Source organism: Daucus carota, chromosome 1, assembly GCF_001625215.2.
Source record: "Daucus carota subsp. sativus chromosome 1, DH1 v3.0, whole genome shotgun sequence".
Taxonomy (NCBI): Eukaryota; Viridiplantae; Streptophyta; class Magnoliopsida; order Apiales; family Apiaceae; genus Daucus; species Daucus carota.
Window position 1 is genome coordinate 37577202 of NC_030381.2, and position 23762 is coordinate 37600963.

At 36.6% G+C, this 23762-nt stretch overlaps 1 protein-coding gene across 2 annotated transcripts; it reads right to left on the minus strand.

The window, feature by feature from the left end:
* Window positions 1-522: 522 nt before the first annotated feature.
* On the minus strand, window positions 523-22867 carry LOC108195475 (protein SPIRRIG). Of its 2 annotated transcripts, none has more exons than XM_017362448.2 (19): window positions 22174-22867; window positions 18805-18877; window positions 18628-18713; window positions 17435-17570; window positions 17274-17330; window positions 16953-17114; window positions 15619-15810; window positions 15436-15501; window positions 14862-14976; window positions 13459-14627; window positions 11364-12057; window positions 11180-11282; window positions 9973-11087; window positions 8155-9805; window positions 4899-7949; window positions 3699-4007; window positions 3269-3575; window positions 2948-3094; window positions 523-2492 (listed from the first exon to the last, which is right to left on the minus strand). In XM_017362448.2, the coding sequence occupies exons 1-19, from the start codon at window positions 22380-22382 to the stop codon at window positions 1311-1313; spliced, it is 10824 nt and encodes a 3607-aa protein (XP_017217937.1). In that variant the 5' UTR covers window positions 22383-22867; the 3' UTR covers window positions 523-1310. The 2 variants fall into 2 exon arrangements, with proteins under 2 accessions (XP_017217937.1, XP_017217930.1); XM_017362441.2 differs by having other exon boundaries at window positions 18805-18880.
* Window positions 22868-23762: the final 895 nt, after the last annotated feature.

Here is a 23762-nt window from a genome sequence, read left to right on the forward strand (position 1 = left end):
CACATGTTAATGAAAGAAGGTCGGAGGTCTCAAAAAAAATTTGCGAAGTCCATTATATTTTTATGTGAACAAGTAACTAACATCATTTTAAGAGATAAATAAGTAACTAACATCATTTTAAGAGATTTCTAATATTTCGCGGGAGTAAATTGTGGAGACCAATTTTTTGGAGATCATGGAGATCACTTATGTTTTGTAAGTAAAATAATGCTTAAAAATATTGCAAAATATATAATTTTGCAAACCATGTTTATTTCATTTAAAATCTTGAACATCATATACGTTACTTATTAAACATAGATAATCCTCAATAATTTTAATGAATTATTGATATTTGTAGAACACAAAATTTTCTGATAGAATATCGATTTTCATTGAACTTTTCTACCGTAAATTATACGACAAGATTGTTTTAAAATATTCTTTAAAATATAGAATACAGCCATCCCTTTCCCAACAATGGGACCATGCCTGAAGCGAAAAATAAGTCACAGTTCAACCGAAACAAGAGACAGTAATATCTTGAAATTGTTTATAAGAATATGAACATAGATAAATCAAAGATAATTAAACACATGCCTCCATCGACATTTTTACAGGCCTAAAAATATAATTCCTCATAAGAACCTGAACAGATTTAAAGCAAAGATAACTAACTACATGCCTCCAATTTTTCAGGCAAGATAGGCTTAAATTTTACTAACAGAAAATGGGCATGGGTGACTAGATACAACCATAATAATGAAAACTATCCATACAGTCACTGGCCTAAAATTGAATTACACTACCTTCCATGAAATAAACAAAATATAATTCAGCCAAAACTTCACCTCCTGCCTAGTACCTTTTCCTGCTATACAGCCTTCTTTCTATTCTGTCATCAACTTTCTATATACAACAAAAGGAGGCCAACATCCCCCGTGTATAAATAGGTGTACACAACAATACAGCTCTGTCAACTGTGGAGAAAAACAACAGCAGTGCCCCGGGCTCATTACTCATCATACCAAATCTTGAACCACGATATGCAGATGATACGGGAACACTTTAACTTCACTGTCTGCCATTATATACAGGAAGCAAATGCCGCCTTCTTCTGCGTATTCTTTCCATGCTTCCAAGTTCCAAACACTGTCCACGCCAGCTCTCTTCTGGTGACCTCCTTAGATGTATCAAATAATTATCAATCCTTTTTACACAGAGGATAGACATTCCAAACCAATTTCCCATTCAAGAATTGTCATGATCAAAGCTTGCCCAATGAAAGAAGGGCTGCAGTAAACACTCATTGTTCAGTTTCATTATCAAGATCACCCCCGTTTAACTGAAGGCGACCTCAACTTATCATCTGGTATTGTCCATGAAAGCAAGTGGCCGCCAGAATCACCACTTAACAACTGTTTAAGATCACCTGTAAGGTGAAGGGCTGTAACAGGATGCTTGTGAAACTTAAGCACTTTGTGGAGTATTAATCTGTACTCGGGCACCTTTCCACTCAAGCCTAGTCCTCCTGTGGGATTGCCAGTAGACTTGCTTTGGAGGGAATCCTCATCAGAGATATGAACCATTTCCCAGACCTTTACTGCTCCACTCTGGTGCCCTGATACATACCAGTTAATATCCAACCAATCAGAAAATGTAAAACTGGTAACAGCGAGAATGAAATCTGATGGTAGCTGTGATGTGTTAACCACCGCAAGGCAGTCCCCATTAAGGCTCCAAACAGCAAGCATGACCCCAGCCGCAGTCACAATTTGACCAGTCAAGTCATTCACATATATTGCTGACACTGGTGATGGAAACTCCGGAAGCTGCCTAACAAAATTCAAAGAACTAAGATCCCATAAAATAACTGTACAGTCATCTGATCCACTCACAATCATCATGTAAGGCTGGCTCACATGAACACAAGTAATTTTGCCTGTATGGGCACTTAGTGACTTTTCCAACTGCAGCCGTTGTAATGCACGGGGACCATAATTGCTGATTCTCCAAACACATAGCAACCCATCATCTGCGCCAGTAACCATAACTTGACCATCAAGACTAACACTGACACACTGGATCTGATCACCACTATGAAGATTTTCATGAGTAGATAGTAGTCTATCTTGATCATAGCTGAGAAATCTCAAGCTACGATCTGGAAATCCCCATGCAACATATTTGGTATAAGTTCTGGGTTTGAGCAAGTTGTTTGCTCCTGCTACAAGAATCTTGTCATTCACTGTCACAATCTGAGATATTGAAGATGAGCTCTTGCGAACCTCGTGCGGAACAAGTAGTGTAGAATTTCGAAGTAAATGCAAAGGGAACTTTCTATTAGAATTCCTCTTGATGTGGGGTTTGCGGAATAATTGCTTTGGGGTTTGCCCAAAGTGATTAATTTGTGCGAGAATGGAGGCTTTCATTGCAGGATCTGTAACAGAGTCTATGTCAACACTGCCCTCATATGTATAATGATAGAACACATTAACAGCCTCTTCAGCAGCCTACAGCCGAGAAATATAGTTAGCTACAGATTAAAATAAAATCCAGGGCAATACAGTTTAGGATTATCAATGGAAGATGAGCAATATGAAACTAAATTCTACCTTTCTCCACCACCATAAAGAAGTTCTAAATAGATATCACATTTACGAAATGTAATGCATACCAAGTACATCAACATTCAAAAATTGTTCAAGAGATATCTGATAATTTCTTCACAAGAAAGTATGAATTTGAGGTATAGAACAGGGTCATTTTAAAAAGGGGAAAGGAAACAGATTTACAACGAATACAACCAAATTTAGTTGCGGGCATTTTAATTTTGGAAAAAGAAAAAATACCATACATGCATACACCCATCTAATTTGTTTACATGATATGTATGTCTAAGTAAGTCTAGAAGGGGTGAAAACAATCTCTCATATCTAGGTCCAACATAAGCAATGTTAATGCTCACCTTCCCTCTCTGTTTATATCCAAAAATGAGGTCTATCCAGTGATGAAGATTATCAGAAACATAATCACACTCCAATGCTTCTCTGTGCTTCCTGATGAACTCCCTAACACTACCTTTAGCCCATGGAGGTAATACAACATCGCCAACCTGGTATAATACCAAAAGATGTAACCTTGCTCCATTTCAAAGGGAAAAAATACACATGTAATAGAGAACAGAATGAATCATGTTAAATCACATAATCAAATGCAAAATAGATTTTAAGTTTAAAGGTGATTATTGACGAAGCATAACATTTCCTCTTATGTTGATTAAATATACCTTCTCGCCAGATTGTTTCTCACCCAAATCGAGCTCAAACCGGTTTTCCAAAAATTCCGGCATATAAAAGAATTCAGGTATGAGTTCCTTTACATCAGAGGTGTTGGCTTTACCAGCCGCACTTTGCCATGTCTCTCGTACACTGTTAAATAGACGGTCAGCATGATCAAACTGTCCACCCTGAAGCTTTTGATTCTCCATACTAAATGGTGGCAAGCGTAAAAGATAGAAAAGAACAATGCCTGCACTAGAATAGTGAGACCCGTAATGAAATTTTGGAATCTCCGGATCATCCCAGCTCTCATACCTGACAAATAGAATTTGTAGATAGATGTCAGATGCAACCGATTTAAAGAGATTCATAAATCATGTGATGGAAAAAGTGGTGGAAAATCAACCAAGACTTGAGCATACAATATAGAAACTCAACCTTTTCTTGAATTCCTCTGCCCCATCTAGAGTTTGACAACCCATTGGTTTATCAAGTTGACGGAAGGCTCTTGAATCTGACAAGTCCAAATTTTCACTTTCATAGTCTGACAAGACCCAAGGAAACACAGGATACTGGGTCAAATCACTGTACCCACGTCCAGCAAGAGTGTTGAGGTGCATGAGGTATTGGAAATTGCTAATTTCACCATTTTGCCACCTCTTAGAGAAAGATTTTGCCATAATCTTGAATAGGCGACTTCCTTCATTGCTTTCTTGTTTTGTTGATCCCATAATTGTTGTGTCCAGCCTGTCAGAGAATAAATTGTGTAAAGTTACAAAAATATTTCCATTGATATAATAAAATAGAAAATAATGACTATTCGTTTCAGAAATAGTTTGACATGGAACTAATAATAATGAACAACACAGAATAGAACTGAGAAAAGATAAACACCATAGAATAATGTCTATCTATTTTACATATGTTATGAAATATCATGGGAAGCATAATAATAACAAAAAGTGAATCAGAATATGCAATATGACATCTACAATTAAAGTGTTGAAGTATGTGTCAGGCCCTAGGGGAGAAGCAAGCCTCCATGATCTGCAAACTGTAAAGATAAGATGCAACGCATTCATGGCTTCATGCTACAATTAGGGCTGGCAATTTCGGGTTTCGGGTCGGGTTGACAGTCGCGGGTCAAAAAATTTACCCAACCCGAACCCGACCCGAAAATTTAATGGGTCAGAATACCCAACCCGAACCCGACCCGCGGGTAACCCGACCCCGACCCGAAAATTAATATTTATTAATAAAAATATTTTTTAAATAATAAATATTATTTTAATCCAAATAAATTAATTTTTATTAAATTAAATAATTTTATATTAAATTTAACTAATAAATTTTATAAAAATAATATAAATATATATAATATTTATATTATATATTAATTTTAGGGTAATTTCGGGTCAATTTCGGGTAACCCGAATTCAACCCGAAAATGACCCGATTTTTCTGGGTTGATTTTGGGTCAACCCGAATTCGACCCGAACCCGAAAACCCCCAACCCGAATTCATATTTTGCGGGTCGAATTTGTGTCGGGTTGTCGGGTCGGGTCCAATATTGCCACCCCTAGCTACAATATGATAATATGAAACTGGTTATTATTGTAAATGAAGCAGATAGCATACACGCTGTTTCTCGGAAGATTCATGGCCACCAAATTTTTGAAAACTTCTTCTCTCTCCTTCTTATGGAAAACAAGAAGATCATTGCAACCATCCATGCTAAAAACCTCAATAGCAACTGGACGCAGCTGGTAATCACGCTTCAACATCTCATGGACGCTATTAAGCTTCCACATACGCCAAAGATGAGGTACATTACCACCACTACTTATCTTTTCCTTTCCCCATGCACCACCATTGTATGCCCATGCTCTTCCACCAACATATGATTTCATGGAAACACCCCAAGATGAAGTGGACTTGGTTTGTGAATCCATACTGCAAGGGAAATCTTTCTTTACACCTAAGGCCTGGTCAATAACTGAGAGTTCATCTTCACCCTCCTTTTCACATATGCACCCAGACTCATCAATATAGAAATTCTCTATGACATACAAACAAAGTTCTCCAATAAGAAATATGCCATCGTGCTTGTCAAGACCAACAACCCTTTCACAATTATATCGATGCTTTATCTTCTCAAGTGGCTCAAGATAAGGCCTAACCAGATATTCACCATTGTCATTCAGATCCTTATCGGATTTTTCTTCCGGTAATTTCCCTTCCTCTGTCCTAACTGCAGGCGGCTGCACTGGAGATTCTAGATCAGATTTTTCATGTATGCTCTCTGCTGTGAGGATGTTAAGTGCATCAGGCTTGACACTGTAATCAGCTCCAGACTGAAGGCTTGCTTCATATATACTGCTGTCTCGGTCATCATTCCAACCTGTCTTGCTTGAAGTTGCATCTCTGGCATCATCTGATTCTTTGAAGATTGATTCATCATAGAGCTCGCTCCCAAAAGAATCATTCTTCGCATTTTCAGTAAGAACATTATAGAAGTAATCAGACTCAGCATCAGAAGCATTTGGTTCATTCTCAATCTTCTCTTTGGACAGCTCAAGTTCCCCTAATTCAAATTGTCCACTCAACACATTTTGTATCGTACCGATCTTAAGTTTGCATCGCTCAAGCTTTTTGCGCATACGGAAAGGACCCTCAATGGGACAAAGCTGCCAGTCAGGATCTTTATCAGTAACACTTTTACGTGTTGGGAGTATTCCTCTTTCATGTACAAGTTGTTGCAGATGTGTTTGCCACTCGCTTTCTGCATGAAGCACCCATCCGTACTTATCTTGACGAACAACTCTCAGTTCAGTGGACATTGCATCACGAACCAATTCAAGTGCAATTCTACGTTCATTTATCTGCTCCCAGTGCCTGAAATCTAGTTTTGAGTCGTCCCTTGATTTCCTACTTATTTCTCTTTTACGACGACCATCCAAGCCTTTTGTTCGGACTCCAGGAAATTTCGCTGATCCAGTAATATACTGCATCCACATAATGGAACCACATTGTTCCAAGACTTTATTAATGTCCTGTTCAGAACTGTGGAACCATTTAAAAAATGTAGACAAATTTTCAGTCAAAAGTTGGTCAAATCCATCATGCAAAACATCCACATGTGGCCCTTGGTTTCGCTTGGACACCAATAATTCCTCAAGAGCAGCCCTACGGTGCAGCAGAAGATACTTGAGTATATCAACTGCCAAGTTTTGAACATTTTGTCTCTGGTCAAAGAGGAGAGAGACTAGGTTTATGCAAAGACAACAATTTAGATCAGTATCAATATTACTGGGACAGAATACAATCCGCCTGTTGGCAACTAACAGCTGTAACACTGAGCTTATATCAACCCCAGTATCCTCAAGTGATAAATTGGAGAACGGGCGCTTTTTTGCTTCATTTTGCAACCTTAAGCGCTCAACAAGATCATCTTCTCCTATGGTGATCAAAAACAGCGGAAGGAAACAATACAATATCATGCGATTCAAATTTTTAAGAACAGCATATATGTAAGCATCAAGCTGCCGGCTTCCTCTGGTAATTGACAAGAGTAATTTTCCAGCTGGAGGTGCTTCCTCAATCCGGCCATCTTTATTTGCCAACTGTAACATAGATAGCAAGAACTCTAATGTTCTCAGTACGCCAGCAGGCTGAGGAAAAGCACCCATGTATACACGATCCACAATCATCCAACACAAAGCATCAAGATTTAGTGACCACCGGTTCTTGTCTAGCTTTTTGTCATTTTCCTCATCGTCACGCAAGAGACGCCTTTCAACAAAGTTCATCAATCTACTAAGGCACAACCCCTGAAATACTAACACAGACTCAGCATCTATATATAAAGGAACACTCTCTAATATATTTTCAATAATTGGGGTCGCTTTCAGGTGCTCGGTCACAAAATCAGAAAGAACTTCTCCCAGAAAATCTAAAACAGCAGTAGCTCCTGCAGAACAAGGACCACCACTATATCCAGAATCATCCATTTCAATAAGTAAACCAGAATCAATTGCCAAATATTCATTTGGAGCCGTGGAGCCATGAGAACTAAACTTCGGTTCCGATGAAGCATCAGATTCTGTCACAGATATATACGATTCCATGGAAGGAGCAGCCGATTGAGTTTTAAGTTCGCTGTGACTGCCACCACCCAACCAAGATGTCAAAGCAAGGACAGGCGATGATGAAGTTGTCAGTGACATTTTAGAATGAGATTTCTCAGATAACATGGGAGAATTCTGGGGTGTAGAACTTTGAGAACCAGTGGGGAGAATGGGCTCTAAATTCCTTTTGACATCACGTAAACTGAGTTCATCACTGCTTGAGGTGGGAGTAGATATATGATCAATTGCTTCACCTTCTGGTTTGAGAACAGATTGTGCATCTTCTTTCGATATTTCATCTGTTTCCTGGTTGAATGTAGATCTCTTCTCTGCTTTATCACCTGGCATATCACTTAAAACTGTAGGCATCTCATCGGAAGTTGTACTAGGCTGCCCCTTTGAAAAGCTGTCCACGCTTGTGGAGGTTTTGTTAGACTGTTCTTGTTCATGAGGAAGACTAGAGTAGGTATTTTGGGAGCTACTGGTATCATCAGATGCATTTAAATTCTTGTCTTCAGTCTTTACAGACAGTTCCTTGGTGATCTTGATGGCATGAGCAGCCCTACATGAAACATAAATGACAAAGTGAACTTCAGAGAATATGATCTAACATAACCGACTGGATTCAGGTAGAGAGAGAGAGCGAGAGAGGGAGAGAGGGAGAGAGAGAGAGAGAGAGAGAGAGAGAGAGAGAGAGAGAGAGAGAGAGAGAGAGAGAGAGAGAGAGAAATTTGTGCTATGTGCAGAAAATATGCAATAAGACAGACCTGACACAAGAAAAATAAAGCTCAACGCAGCTCTCAAGGAATTCTACACGTCTGCAAACAGCTGAAAATGCAGGACACATTTTTGCCAAATCAACCAAAAACCTTAGTATTGCTGTTGCAGAAGCAGGAGCTGATGCCTCTCCACCCATCAGCCGAGCTGCATAGGTTTTGTGCATCAAAGCTTCGCCTTGAAGTTCTCCAGCAATGTCTTTATTACCATCTACAAGCTCTGCAACAAGGCCAGCACTGACCTGTGAGAGATTGCCAGTTTGGTTGGCATGCATGGACTGCATAAACACCCTGTCGAATGTAGACTTGGCCATAGCAAGAACCGAGTCCACTATCTCAACAAATTTTAGTTCCCCATAGTTCCCATCATTAGGCATAAGAGCATGGAAGTCAATCATACGAACTTCAGGTAGTCTTGGATATACAGGTTTCCCAAATATCAGACAGAACAAAATATAATATATATCCGGAGAATCGTAGAAACTCCGGAGCACCCTCGACAAACCTTGATATCCACCACTTGTACGAAATTTTAGTGCGAATGTAGGTGAAGAAGCAAGGCACACACCAAGAAGTGTCATAATCCATCTCATACTCGTAGGGTGAACAGCTTCATCAAGAAAGTAAGTAATTAACTTTGACGAAACAATTTTATGCCACTGCTCAAGCAAATCCTCAAATATAATAGTCATTTGTAGATCAATCAACATCTCAAGCAACATATTTCTTACAATAACATGCTTTCCCATAGGCTCTCGTGTAATCTGATGACGCGAAGTCAAATCAGGAGGATCGAAGCTCATAATCACAAATCTTACCACATGTTCCAGTTCAGAAGTTAGAAAACCATCTTCCAAAATGACTCCCAGAAGAACTACTAATTTTTCTAACACGGGAACTTCAACATCACCCCGCTGCAGTGTTACTAATAGGTGTTGAACAAGGTTAATCCGACGCAGAATTGTAAGATTGTGGTTCCGATACCAATGCATAGACACCAGATTCTCAAGAAAACCCAGAAGTGAAATTTGGATAGGAACTTGGGCCATTACCCATAGAGTCCAGTCCAGCAAGACATGCTCCACCATATCAGCATTTGATAATACAATGCATCTTGATGTTTCAGTCCCAATGTCCGCAGTTTCAAGCTCTGAAATATGGCTAAACGAATCTTTAGTTGCAGAAAAATCATCCATTTCCCCATGAGACCCGACTGAGGAGAATTCATCACGAAACTTCGACAGACTGACATCCTCAAGATTATTATGATTAACTGTTGTAGCAGGAGACAGAACATTTTGTGCCTGTTCCAGCTTCTTTGGCTCAGAAAAAGAAGCCTCGCATGCAGCAATTTGGAAAAAAATTTCAAGTGAACGCATGTCAAAAAGTAACATCTTCCGATGCAGAAAGAGACTAAGCAAGTGATATCCTCTATTTGTTTGCATCTCTTTCACATTTTGAGGATTTTGATGAAGTGCACAGGCGAGTAATGTTAGTGACATGTTCAACATATCCCTTGTCTCGGCAGCTTCAACAAGAGCTAAAACAACAGCCATCCCACCCACTGGACCAATGCCGTCACCAATAACATATTGCTTACAGACATAAATATCACCATGAAGACGTCCAAACCGAGGTATACCTTAGAAGGAAAAAATCAAAATCAGAATCAGAGCTATCCTGCTATTTGGTTTAATAGAAAAAAGAAATTTTAACCAATGATTGTAAACTACAATGCTAATTGGTGTAGCAAAATTCTAAACAGTAAATTGACCCCATTTGTGGTAATTGAAAGATAACACAACACACCTCCTATGGGAGAAGCAGCAGCTGATACAGGATCGACAAGATTCAGCATTGAGATGGCTCCAGATGCGCGAAAAGTTTCTGTGCATGTCCCGTCAAATGCAAAAATAAGCTTCTTCCCTGATAGCTGTAGAGATAGGTTTCCTAGCCTTTCCATATCCCAAACAATTCCACTTCGATCAACCTTCAAGTTGCCTAGCTTGACAGCACTATCAGGCCTTTGAGTAGTAGAAGACAATGGTAACTCCGTATCCAAAGAATCTAAAATGGCCATGCTACCCCCACCACAGGCCTGACTTGGAACAAATCGTAAAAGATTTGTATCTTGAAAGAGACCCCGGTATCCTCTACCCAAAATGTACATGAAACAAATAGAACCAGGTGTGAGAACCTCTTCAAAAAGATAGCAACAGCGGAGTTTCCACGATAGGTCACTGATCCTTGCACAGGTGACTGGTGTCCCAATTGTTACCTGCAGAGATTTCCCAAATGGAGATGGTGCATATCCTAGTTTACCAGTATGACAAAGCTTTCCATTAAGATAGACGTGAGCAACACTAGCTTGGAAAAGTCCAGCCAAAGCATTAGGTTTGCTATGGACAACTGCTAGGTGGTGCCACCTACCTTCTTCCATCTCTAACCCCGTGAATGACAAGGCAGAAGAGTTGCTCGTTGCAAGGGTCAAAGTACCATCCTCTTGAAGACAAAGTTCTGCATAAAACACATTACCACTGTCTACTGCACTAACAGAAAAAATGCGAAGTACATTTGGCCCGTTGTGCTGGCTACTATTCTGATTTTGCTTTTTATACAACCCGGCCTGGGACGTATCGATTTCCTTTGCATGTGATTTTAAGAGATTCCGATATTGAAACCAGCAAACAAAAGAATAACCAGCAGCAGGAGGCCAAGATCTTTCACCCATAGACACCTGTATCGAAGCATGTCCAATCTTGCTCATGTCCATCTGCATAAAAGGAGCAAGAGAAACACTTTCTGAAGCAATATCTTCCATAAGAACTAATCGTTCCATCATGCCAACAAGAACTTGGCCTGAATTCATCAGCCTCGTCTGCAGGATGTATCTAACAAGCACACGAAATTCTGACGCGGACAACCTGAAACCAAATTATGCATTTCAGGCCACAGAATTGGAAGCAATAATACTAGTCATAGCATATATTTTAATAGAAGGGTTTCAATGTGCAACCTATATGCCCCCAGAACCTCAACAATCTTAAGAGAGTAAGAAAGTAATGGCGAGGATACAGTAAGGAATGGATATATGATCTCCAGCAATAGTTCCACGCAACCTATCCACAAATCAGGGTAAATATGTAAGAATATTATCTGAATATGGTAATTAGAGGAAATGCTTGCAATCTAATTTGCACCTGCAGATGTAAGGTTTTCCTGATTAAAAGGGCCAGCAGAAGCCAGCTTTTGGATAAGGTCAAGAACTTCTAGCTGCACTCTTGGAGTAAAGAGCAGCAGAGAACGTAAGAGCACCCTAATTGCACCAGCATTATATACACGTTCCTTACTGGGAGAAAAAGTGCCTGACGGAGTAACTAGAAGAAAAGTAGTAGAACTGTTCTCAATAGTTTCAGAAGATGTAGCATTTTCTGACAATAAGAACGGGGGAATAACCACCTCAAGGGCAAGTTCAAATAATAATTGTATGACTTGCCTCTCACACTCAACAGAAATAATTCCAGATTCCGAAAGAAGATCATAGAAAGTTTGGGATGAAATAACTGCATGCAACTTTGTCCGATTAACAGCATTGTTCCACACCCCAACTGTCATTAAACGCAGCAGATATGTAAATAATTTAACTGTCAGATTGGACTGCTTCACTTTCCCTTCATCACTCTGAAAACCATGAAGCGCTGTTAGTAAAAGAGAAAACCCAGTTGCTTCACCAAACACCCTTTGTGCTGAGTTATTAGCACCTAGAATGCGCCACAAGGCTCCATAGGTTTCACACTTTGCCTCGTCGGGAAGCTTGTATTGAGATCCTGAATCAGTTGTAACCATACCACTCTTTGATACCTCAACCAACACACCCAACTCTTCTGGATGAGCCTGAAAAAATTGGTTACAGTTGCCTAATTAGAAGTTTGAGGACGAAGGAAAACAAAAGAGCTGGAAGTTAAAATAGAAGAGAGTGTAATTATTTGTGACACTTGTGGCAGTCACGAAGTGGATAAGGGAATAACGCCATAATTATTATTTATTAATGTCTGCGCAACAATTTAAATTTCAACTTATCCCGGCTAAATAAAGACAAAATAAATGTTAACAACTTCAACATTCAAGTAGCTTCCGTTAATATTATAATATTGTTGTTATAAAATTATATAAGTGAAAATAAAATCTCAACATTAGTCCCTGCTTTTGGAATATGAGTGCAACTAACATATTGTATCAGTTGCTAACTTTCCAAGCTGTCTATATGGATTTTGTACTCTTCCACAGCTAATAGAGCAAGGTCTTGTAGACGATATTTCTTCTTTTGTTCCTCATATGAACCAACCATGTTGGCTAAGATAGATGTGAATAATGTAAAACTCAATCCATTAAATTATTTGATAGGTATACAAACAGAAACATGACAAAATTTAACACTTCAAATAAGAAAGAATCTCTGGGACAAACACAAACAGAAAACTTTTACATCGAAGGCCCTATAGAATTATACAATCAACAAGCAAAAGACTTTTGCTTTCTGAAAGTAAAAACTCTATAAAAAAAAACAAAACAAGAAGAAGACCGTGCAAGTTGAGTCTGATATCCATATCTATATGGTTGCTTATGCATGCAATAAAATATAACAATTTTGAAAAGTTATTATATGGTGATCTTGGAAGTAGTAATCCCCACACAGCAGAAAGAAAGACTCACATTCTGCAGAACTAACCTTTTCTTCTCCACCTCCAAACATTGTTCCAGAATTTACGACCTATATAACCCATCCTGTTTATGCTGATGAATGATGTTTTATATATTATGTGCCAGAGTTATCTCATTTGTTTGATGTTTGATGATTGATGATTTAGATAAGCAAGACGTGGAGATCAAGGGAGGATAGCACAAGAGAGAAGAAGATATGATGGAACTATTAACAAGTAGTACTGTAACGCTCTTTTATAGAACTTAGAAAGGTGAATTTGTGCATTATCTGGTGTATGGAGAATGCTTAGTACTGAAAGTTGCAACTATTCCAACATAACTGCCTCAAGTAATCTTGGTTTAAGGTGGTTCAAAAGTCACAAGTGATGGGCATGCTCTATAACCAGAACAAAATACTGGAGCTATAAATAATGGGGAAAGAAACTTAAAACATGAAAACATGAAGTAACAGGCACAACCTGGAAAGCTGTATACTTGAATAAATTTAATAAAACATATTAAATTAATTAAAAGATGCCATTGGGCAGAATAAGTAACATTGGAAAACAGAACCAAAAAGGATGAAAACCAAACCTGTGAACTGTCTTCGATTATTAAGCAAGACAACACCCGAAGAACTCCAGGACGGTGGATATCAGATATCAAGAAAGGAAGAGTTGCTGTTACACCACCAGCAGAACGAAAAGACGCTTGATTTGCTTCAGCTTTCTTCAACAAGGACACCAAGCAATCCCATGCCACTGCAATAGTTCCCTCAACTTCAAACAGTGGAAATTTTCCCGAGCCTAATTCTAGTAGTTTCGGTGAAGAAAGAATTGTATCTTTGCTTTTCATCTGTTTCTGCAAACTGCTCGAACTGGTAATCCTCTCCAATTGATCTTCACTGCTCTGTTGGTCTAAGCCCAAAAGATACTTATGTTGTTTCAAATCATCTAAAAGAACTTCCATCACTCCAACCTCTCGCAAGACTTTCTTGTACTGCTGATCGAATGATAATAGCTTCACAAAGAATGACAGAATAGTGTGTTTTAAGTCAGATGTTATGGGTTGCTGTAACAAGCAGCATAGTGAAAGCAATTCTTGTTCTGGAATGCAGTTGACAACAGTGACTGCATACTCAAGAATTTTCAAGATTATTTCTTGCAAAGATGATGGAAAGCCAGACATATTAAGGATTAAGAGAGGCACTGTCCGCAACTGCTGACACAGCTTATAGTTCTCAAGATGACTTGAAAATATCTTAAACATTCTATTTAGTACTTCGGCTTGCAATTCCGTACTATCTGCTTTAAGAAAGATGTCCTGCAACATTTGAACAGCTTCTAAGTCTTTAACTATGTATTTATCCTTCTCCCAAGTTTCATCCAAAAATCTATCAGAAGATAAATTACTTTTCCTGCCACGACCACTTGGCTTATTATGAGAACTTATGAGACCTTTAAATCCTGAAGATCCATTAGTATCAGCTAGACCTGTTTGAGCCAGATTAACAATTACATCCAGCAATCTAGACAGAGAAGGGGATAGTTGTTGAGGAGAAGAACACCCATTATTCCCCTTCATAACTTGCTTTTCTGCATCATTGGACTCATCCAAACTCTGAGAAGAAGAATTTTGTTCAGGGTAAGAAGAATGTGCTGCTTGAGACCCTTGATTTTTCGAAAGAACTAACGCAAACTGAACTAGAAACTGATAGCCATGAGCATTATGGATATCTTCTCGCAACAAGATACCTTTGGCATCTAAAATTTAAAAGCAACTAGAATCAGCACAAGAAATTAAAAGTAAAGGATTCAGAAAGAAGTAGTATGCGTATAAAAAAAATTAATAGTCCTTGAACGCTAAAATCATCCACTGCAAAAATTAATTCAACGTACTATGACAAAGCAAAACAAGGAAACCTTATGGGGTAAAGAAACACACTTAAGTCAGACGATCTAGCTACCAGCCACCAAAACTGAAGTTACACAATGTACCTTGTCTATACGAGAGCTCTACGCACTCAAGCAACATGTCCACAATTCCCATAGTATATGCAGGATCACCACATTCAGGATCAAAATCCTTCACAGCCATGAGAAGTACTTTTATCTGCACATGAAGGTAACTTTATATCATTTAAAGTTTCAACAATCTACTCAAAACCTTACATCAATACAATTTCCAGCATCAATATGAGGAAAGACTCAGAGAACCATAAAAGCTCGCGATCTGCCTATAAAAAAAATTATGACCCTTGGCTACCAAAATTGCTATAATTTTCTACTACGCCTTGATACAACTTATTCTTAGTGTTATCCTATGTGTTAAATGTTTTCATGCCGTAGTTCCTTTAATGGGAGTTATAGAACCTCCGGAAAGAGTGAAATTGAATGATCCCTTTCAAAAAATAAAATGTAGAGGAAAAAAACATATAAGACTACTTTGAAGTATACAGTACAGTGAAATCAGATCAACTAGAAAAAACTTCCCAGAAATTATCCATGTAGACAGACATAACTGTTGTATCTCTTATATAATACAGAATCACGAGTAATATGCACTGCTTACCAGCTGATGCTTTCGTATGTACTTGCTCGTGGAGCCATTGTCACTAGCAAGAAGAAGTCCGAGTATCTGAAGCAATAACGAAGTAAAAAAATTAAGGCATGGAGTTTTTTTGACATTCCTTGGTATAAACAGAAACATACCTCAACTATAGCCATCATTGAAAGAAAGAATTATGACAGTTACCTGCATTGCATGCCTATGTAACTGAATGTTGTGCAAGGGAACTCGACCTTCTTTATATAGAGCAAAAACAAACAAAGACCCATTGGCAACCATCTGAAAGAGCAACTGAAGTGAATTGTCTTCAATTAAACTTTGTGCTGCAGATGGATGGCTTGATAATGCTTTCATCACATGCACAACACTTGCCTCTATCTGCATTAACATATAATATTATTTATAGATCACTAATGATTCCGACAATTTTTACATAATGAAATATATACTGGTAGACACAAGTATACACAGATTTGCACTAGGAATGCATATATGAACAGTGTGTATTTTCGGACGGCGTTTTCAGAATCATTTTTTCTAAATAATGGTATATACTTATATCCCTTGATGCTCAATTTACATTATCAAATTAAATCATCAATTGTTCAGTGCTCTGCTGCTGCAAGCAGAAATTGACAAGAGACCCAATTCCCAGTTCAACTTGATATCCCTCAACCAATCAATAAATTTTCTTACTTTCATGAATAAAAATAACAGACACGGCTAGTTTTATAACTGTTCACCATTTCCAGTGTAATTAAAACTGAGCAGGTGTAAAGAATTTATATCTAAAACAATGATGCTTGCGTTTATATCTTACAATACTGTTCGGAACTACTCTTGATGCAGAGGTAGATTGAGGCATTTGAATAGCTTTTATAAGTTACTACATATATGAAAGCTCTAGTTATCTGCATTAGTGAAGCGGGATGAAAATTGAAAATATAATGCAAAATAAAAACAGAATAACTATTCGTATAATGAACTGTATCAGGATACAATAGCGGCTGCCAAGAGTTCCTTTTGTCCAAGAATACTTATCTTATGACAAAAAAAAAATAGAAAGAACAATATATCTGGTTGATTCATGATCCAAAATAAGAATATCTGATTCTCACTACTATAGGGCAAAAAAGGTAACAAGAAAGCATTTTAAAAGTGTCCAAAATCAAACCACAAAATAGTGTCTGATCATAACATATTTCAAGGATTACATCATTCTAATATCAAGTCAAATTAAAGAAGACTATAAATATTCTAATCAATATAAACCACTGAAAAACTAGATATAATCTGGTAAAAAATATTCTAGAAATTCCAATAGAATCGTAGTATGCAATTTTTGTAAATATGTAGCCTGTGTACAGATGGACTCTTTCGTGGGCATTTCTCAAGATCCAGTTAAACTTGTTAGCAATTGATCCACACGGTATGCGTCTATTAGGTAAACACTGTAAAAGTATCTAACAATAAGTAATCATGAAGTAAAAAAACAGTCAAGGTGGACTAAAACGAATTACCTCAAGTCTGCGCACGGCTAACTCATCAACTTCTGGTGTCTGTAACAACTCAGAAGAAGACTTTTCTTTGGGTTTCCCCTCATTGGCGCCCAAAAGAACATTAAGTATATGAATCATGCAGCATAATATTCCAGAATCAAGGAGAGATTGCTTATCAATTGGCTGCAGAACAACAAATGTAAATAATAGATTACAATAACATCCAAGAAACAATACCTGAATACATAAACAATATTAATTGATGTTTATGGTACATTTAGCTACAAATATACAAGCAGTGACCAGACAGTATAAACTGAACTTGTGAAGCTTAGAATATACCCCGGATACAAGAACTTCCAGTGCGTTCAGCAAATTTGAGCCAGGCCGGATTCCATCCTGCAGTATGTACATACATATATTTGTCACAAAGTAAGGACAAAGGAGAAGTATTTTGATCTAGAGACATTAAAGAAATGAAGATTATTAAATCTCTACAAAACCTTAGTCACTTCCGTGAAAAATAGTAACACTTTTTCAGCTTCCAAAGCCCTTGTTTTGTTGCTTAGTTTTAACTTATCAATATCCGTCACGAATGCTCTTCCCACAACGAAAGAGAATATATGTGTCTCTACTAACCTGAAAAAAGTAAGCATTGTTAGAAATGACACTGATGAATAGACTATTACTGAAGTTGCTACGTATAAATAATTATGACAAGATTTTCATTATCAATTATGACATAATTTTATTATAATATGACCAAGTTAAAAATCTCCATCAAATTTATATATGCTTGAATTATGGTTCAAAATAAGTTTCTTGGCTTGGAACTCAATCAATACAAGGTCCATTGATACTAGAAGTAAAATTTATTTGTTGACTAAACTTCCAGACAGTCAGACACTAAAAAAGAGTTCATGCAATAACCCCAATGAACAGGTGAACGACACTAAATTGGACGGCTTAAACTTGTTTGTCTATTTTTCCTTTCATCTGGATGATACAAAAAGAGCACTATCTGGCCATTGGGCTTTATAGCGAATTCTACTGGACCATACCAGCTACAGTTTTTAACTGAACAGTTCAAATTATGTTATGTACACTATTATACATATAAAAATATATATATATATATATTTGCAATCATTGCTTTTACATAATTAAATACTATTTATCAAGTATATTAAGGATAACTAATTAGTTAATTTAATAAATCTATTATTTCTGTCTATAATCAATATTTAATGCATGCGTAAATAATCAATAATCAATCCAACCTATAAAGCATTGATGTTTAGTACTACAAATTCAGTTTAGACGTACTCTTTAATCACACAGAACAACTAATCATCAAATGATTACATTCATTTAGCACTCAATGTATCAACTTAACTGTTTAGAAATTTTAATCCTTCAAAGTTAGTCATCCAGATTTTACAAATGGCCCCTTACTGTAAATATTATAGCTTGCTAAGAATCAACGAAGTACTATCAAACATATGAAATTAATAGAGAAGTTGCAATGCACGAAATTATATTTTTTCCATTACGTGAAGAAAGATAATGAAGATAAACCCATATTATATGTGAAGTTTTAGAAAAGATTCAAGACAATATTGATCATTTACAGATGGTAAATCATGCACTCAAAAGTAAAATAAAGCAAGCATAAGAGACAGAGTCTTCTGCATACATTGTAATTAACTGGCCTACATTAGTATGCTGTTTTACTAATCTACAGAAAACTTCTACAGTCCAATTCAACGCCTTTTCTTTCTCCTGCACCAAGATAAGAAAAATATTGACCTTATTAGTCTTCAAATCCAAGTGCAACAAAAAGAAATTAACCCTTAGGTCATACAACATTAACCTTTTCCGAACTTGAGGACCGAAAATCTTCCCAGTACCTCTTGAAGTCCAGCTCCAGCTCATGCTTGTCATTGCTTCTAAAAATGAATTTAGAAGATAAATTAAGACCCAAATATGAGAAAGACTCCGGAAGGAGCCCATCAGACCCTTTCAACATTATCAACAAATGCATGATTAGGAGGCCTGAGAGTCTTTTCAATATCACATGGTATCACCAAAAGAACTTAAATAAAATATGGGTTTGTTGACTTTAGTAGTATAGAAAAAAAACTCTACTTATCTGCAGATGCTCAGTACAACACATAAACTATCACATGTTTGTGTCCTAACATCTTGCTAGCAGAAAAATGTTTTAGCATATCATTTCATTCTCACATAAAATATCAAAGAAAATTGCATCATGTATCACACTGAACTATAATTGGGTACAGAACTATTCACCCAAACGGCAGAACAAAATACTATAAAAGTTGTACTTAAAGTCCAAAAAGTTCAAGCCAGTGCATGCCGACATAATAGTGTATTAAAGGAATTGCTATTTCTGCAAGAAACCCTCTGGATTACACGCACATCCAGACTATACATGCAAAGAAGTAAGCAAGTTAGTCCCGCCCTAGTAACTCAATCGATCAAAAGCCCCATAGGTTTTTTTCTTATTGGTGCAACTATAATAAACAACAAATCCCACAGCTGAATATATAACACCCGCATATAACAACACTGTGCTAAAGAGTAGAAAATATGGAAATATGGCAAAACATATAGTTATAAGTGGTGTGCAGAACTTCATCAGATATTTGATGGTAAAGTACAAATGAAACAAGTAACAGGCCCAGCTGTTGAGCATTGGCAGCACCCCATTATAACATCAATGGTACAAAATGTCAAGGGCATTAAATAGAATAGCAGATGAGCTGCAGAAACTGGAAGAGAATAGTTTAGACTGATTTGAGAAAAGAAAAGTGCAAAATGTAAAATATCAGTCAAAACAACCAGTTCAGTTATAAATGATTGGCAAGTATACCGTCAAATTTTCACATCCATTTTGTCTTTTAGTGTATAAAAAAGACATTGTGTTAATCTCAACTGAGAATAATATATATATACATATGTGTGTGTGTGTGTGTGTGTGTGTGAGAGAGAGAGAGAGAGTGAGATTCAGAGAAGGTTGAGATTCAGATTATGAGAGAGAGAGAGAGACTTGTCTTATGGTTCAACATAATTTAAACACTGTATAATACTTGTTGAGAACTAAGATTTTAATCATGTATTATATATTCATGGAATCCGTGTCAACAGATTTTAAATATGGAAAGTTTACCAACATATTTATATGTTTCACTAAAAAACATACTTTAATTTTTACAAAATAGTTTACACACATATGTGACAGCAATGCTGCAGAAGTATTTTGTACTTTATCTACAGGGGAAGGTAAAATGGACAAACATAGTCAATCCAAAACTCACTGTACAGTTCCAACTTGCTTTAACTTCACCATCTCAGTTGACTGCAAGAATTTGTGTTTACAAACTTAGTATTCAGACTGATATTCTCTCATATCGTCCGTAAACTGATGGGACCATATCAGGTCCTTGAGTATGGTAGTAGAGCAACAATAGATAGATTTATTCTTTTTTTATAGGATTCTTTCTCCTACCAAGTTTAAGATATGATTTACCTAATTCCATCGTTCATAAGTTGTGTAATTTGATTTAAACAATTGGTTAAATTTCCCTGACTCTTCAAAGTGAATATTAATTCCTATAGTCAAACCCAGTTCTTGAAAGCATTACTAAGTTAAAAGGTCGTGGAAATTGAACTTATATTCCCAAAAAATATGCACATACAACCTTCAGCTACATACTATGATCCCTCTGACAACTTCAATCCTTTCTTGACTTGACTGCATCCAACAGTGGCCAAGTGTTATATGTAACAGGCATCACAAGCACATAAAAAACAATCATAAAACAAGTCTTCCCATTGTATGGAAAATATGTCTAGCTTCACTACATATCTACATGTAAAAAGAAAGCCAAAAACTGGAACTAACATAGTTGACTTTATAATGTGGGCGATTGTGCAACTAAAAGAATGCCTCTCCAACCAGCCATCTTCATTCATTCAGGACTCTTTTTCCTGTTTCTATACATCCTTGTCCCTTTGACTTTTCCCATCCCAGTACAATTCACAGTCAGTAGGCGCAAACCCTAAAATACATGACTGTCTACATAGGCCTCCTAGACCAACAAAGTACTCCCTCCGGTCCTATATATAAGTCACTTTGACTTTTTACGCACAAATCTAGGTGTTCTGACCACATACTTAGAATTAATATTTTTAAAATTTTCTTTTTTAAAATAAAAATATATGTCTCATATATTAATTCAGAAAAGGAAATTTTAGAAAAAATAATTTTAAGTAGGTGGTCAAAGGACATAGAATTGTGTGCAAAAAGTCTAAGTGGCTTATAAAAAGGACCAGAGGGAGTACAAGAATACAACATTATCAACCTGAATCTCATTAATTGTTTTATCGATAGCCCTCAAACCTCCAGCAATATCCACAAGACTTTCTTCAGATATATAGAATTCATAGATATGGCTTTGTATTGCGCTTTATTATTCTATAATGTAAAAATGAATTGTATAACGAAAACTTAAATCGTTTCATTCTTGTCTTAAAGGTGATGCATCTGCAATAAAATTTCCAAAAGGTACTTGTGAAGGACCAAGAATACCATTTTAACCACATAATTTATCAGATCAACTGCGAACAGCCTATATTTCTAGATTAAAACAATCCCATGATATATGCAAATATCACAACCAAAAAAAAAAAAAATCAAAATAGAACAATAAGAAAAAAATGATAGACTTTCGACATGTTTTGTTATAAACACATTAATACGAATCACGACAGTGCCACGCCGCCAGAATTTATGAACACTATGTCAAAGATCAAAATTAAAAAATTACATAAATAACATAATAGCTATATAAAGAAGTTCCTTTCTTATCTCAATATGTACAGTCCAAAAGTCCATTAAATACAATCAGATTATTTCTTTAAAACATCTGGTCTTAACCTACCAATAAGCTCCCGAATCAGCAATAAACATACAAATTCACTTATATACAAGCCATAATATTGTGCTAAACTATAATCTAGCATCTGAACTAAAAGCAAGACAGACTAAAAAATCAGTGATCAACTTCCGAAACCTGGTCAACATCCACGAAAACCACATAAAACAACCAAACTTGCTTATCAAACACTCAATCTTAACTTAAACTAGTAAAACAAGTAACAAAACCAAAACAACTAATTCAACAAAAAAATAAGAATTGGTGTAAAATTGTAAAACCTTGGAGGAGACGAGGCGGACAAGTCCTGCGAAGCCAAATCGTAGTCATCATTACTATTTTCCCTGCCGTGAAACGACGAAGGCGAAGCAGAAGAAGTGGGAGAATTGTAAGTAGAATTCGGATTCGAGTGCGAAAAACCAGAAACTCTTTCTCTAAAGTCTTTAAGCAATGAGTTCCATTTCATTGTACTAGTTTTTCTCTTAAACATATATAGATACAAATCTGCTCTCTCATCCGATTAAACACATAACACAACACAATCGATATCGATCAAATGTAAATTGAATTAGGACACCGCAATGCGATGCGATTCGAATTGATTGGAGCTGCGACTCGATCGATCCGAGTGGCGATTGGGCGTGAGATCTGAGTGTGTAGATGTGTAGATACAGGATGTTGTGTGTATAGGTGTGTGTGTTTGAATGTGTGCTGATCTGTGAGCTGAATTTGAAAATATATTGTGGGCTAGAAAAGAGGGAATTGAACGAATCGCGGCTGGATTTAATTAGCCGATGACGACGATGATGATTTATAAATTTTGGTGTTGTGTGTGTCTGTAGAACTGGTGATTTCAGACGGCCTCTCCGCGCCTTGTTTCTCGCTCTAAATCTCTATTTGCTTTCTCTCTCTAGAATTTACACACTTTTTTTCTATTTACTCAATCTCTCTCCCCCTCTCTCTCGTCTCTCTCGCTCTCTCTCTCTCTGTAATGTTTAAACCCTGTGGAAAATTGACTAATTGCCATCTCAGCGGTGGATCCAGGATGTGATTGGTCCGCGTGGCGACCTTTCCTCGAGGATTGTGACGTGATGGCTTTTTGCTTTTAAATTTCAAGTTCCATAGATATACTCGAATATTAAATAGCTAAAATTTTTGCTTTTTATAACAAACAAACTCTACAGATACCCTGACAAAAAAAAAAACTCTAGAGATATACTCGAATATTATAATGTAAATGAAATTAGGGCATCAATTGAGACACAAAGAAAACACCCCCCCCCCCAATTTAAATCCTAAAACTGAATCTGATTTTTCCAGGGATTGCATCAAATTAAATTTTTGTTTATATTGAACTCAAATTTATTCTCAGTAACTCGATTTAAATTTAAAAAATATTTGAAATAAACTTAAACACCTTTCTTTAGTTAAATATAATTACTTCATCGATCATATTTGAAAAGCGAATCATTCATATTGTTTTTGATAATGTCGGAATAAAAAAGTCTAAAACGTCATGGTCAAATTGCAGCACCAATCCTGCATATGTAGCATTTCTTTTCATCAAATTGGATTGCAGAAAGGGGTTAGGTAAATAAGAAGGATTCCAAGCAAGTGAAGGCGTCAATTTAATACCAAAAACGATGTTGAATGCTAAAGTGGATAAGAATTAAAAGCAAAAAAATATATACTCCAATTAATTAGGGGGAAAAACCACACTTAAGGTTTATATTTATATTATGTAAAGGCCAATAAAAAGAAAATGATACATGTTTACTGTATAAGTTTATAGTTGTAAACATAATAAAATAATCTATATTTTTCGTTTTCCTGTTGATAAGAAACTATATATATATATTAAATTTATTTA

What these genes read in the sequence shown, in the direction of transcription:
- LOC108195475 (XM_017362441.2), bottom strand. Translation starts at nt 22,382, where the DNA reads ATGTTTAAGAGAAAAACTAGTACAATGAAATGGAACTCATTGCTTAAA. An exon ending in GGTCCTCAAGTTCGGAAAAG is followed by an intron (nt 18,714 to 18,804) that starts GTTAATGTTGTA and finishes ATCTTGGTGCAG; the next exon opens with GAGAAAGAAAAGGCGTTGAA. An exon ending in AGAAACAATCTGGCGAGAAG is followed by an intron (nt 3,095 to 3,268) that starts GTATATTTAATC and finishes GTATTATACCAG; the next exon opens with GTTGGCGATGTTGTATTACC.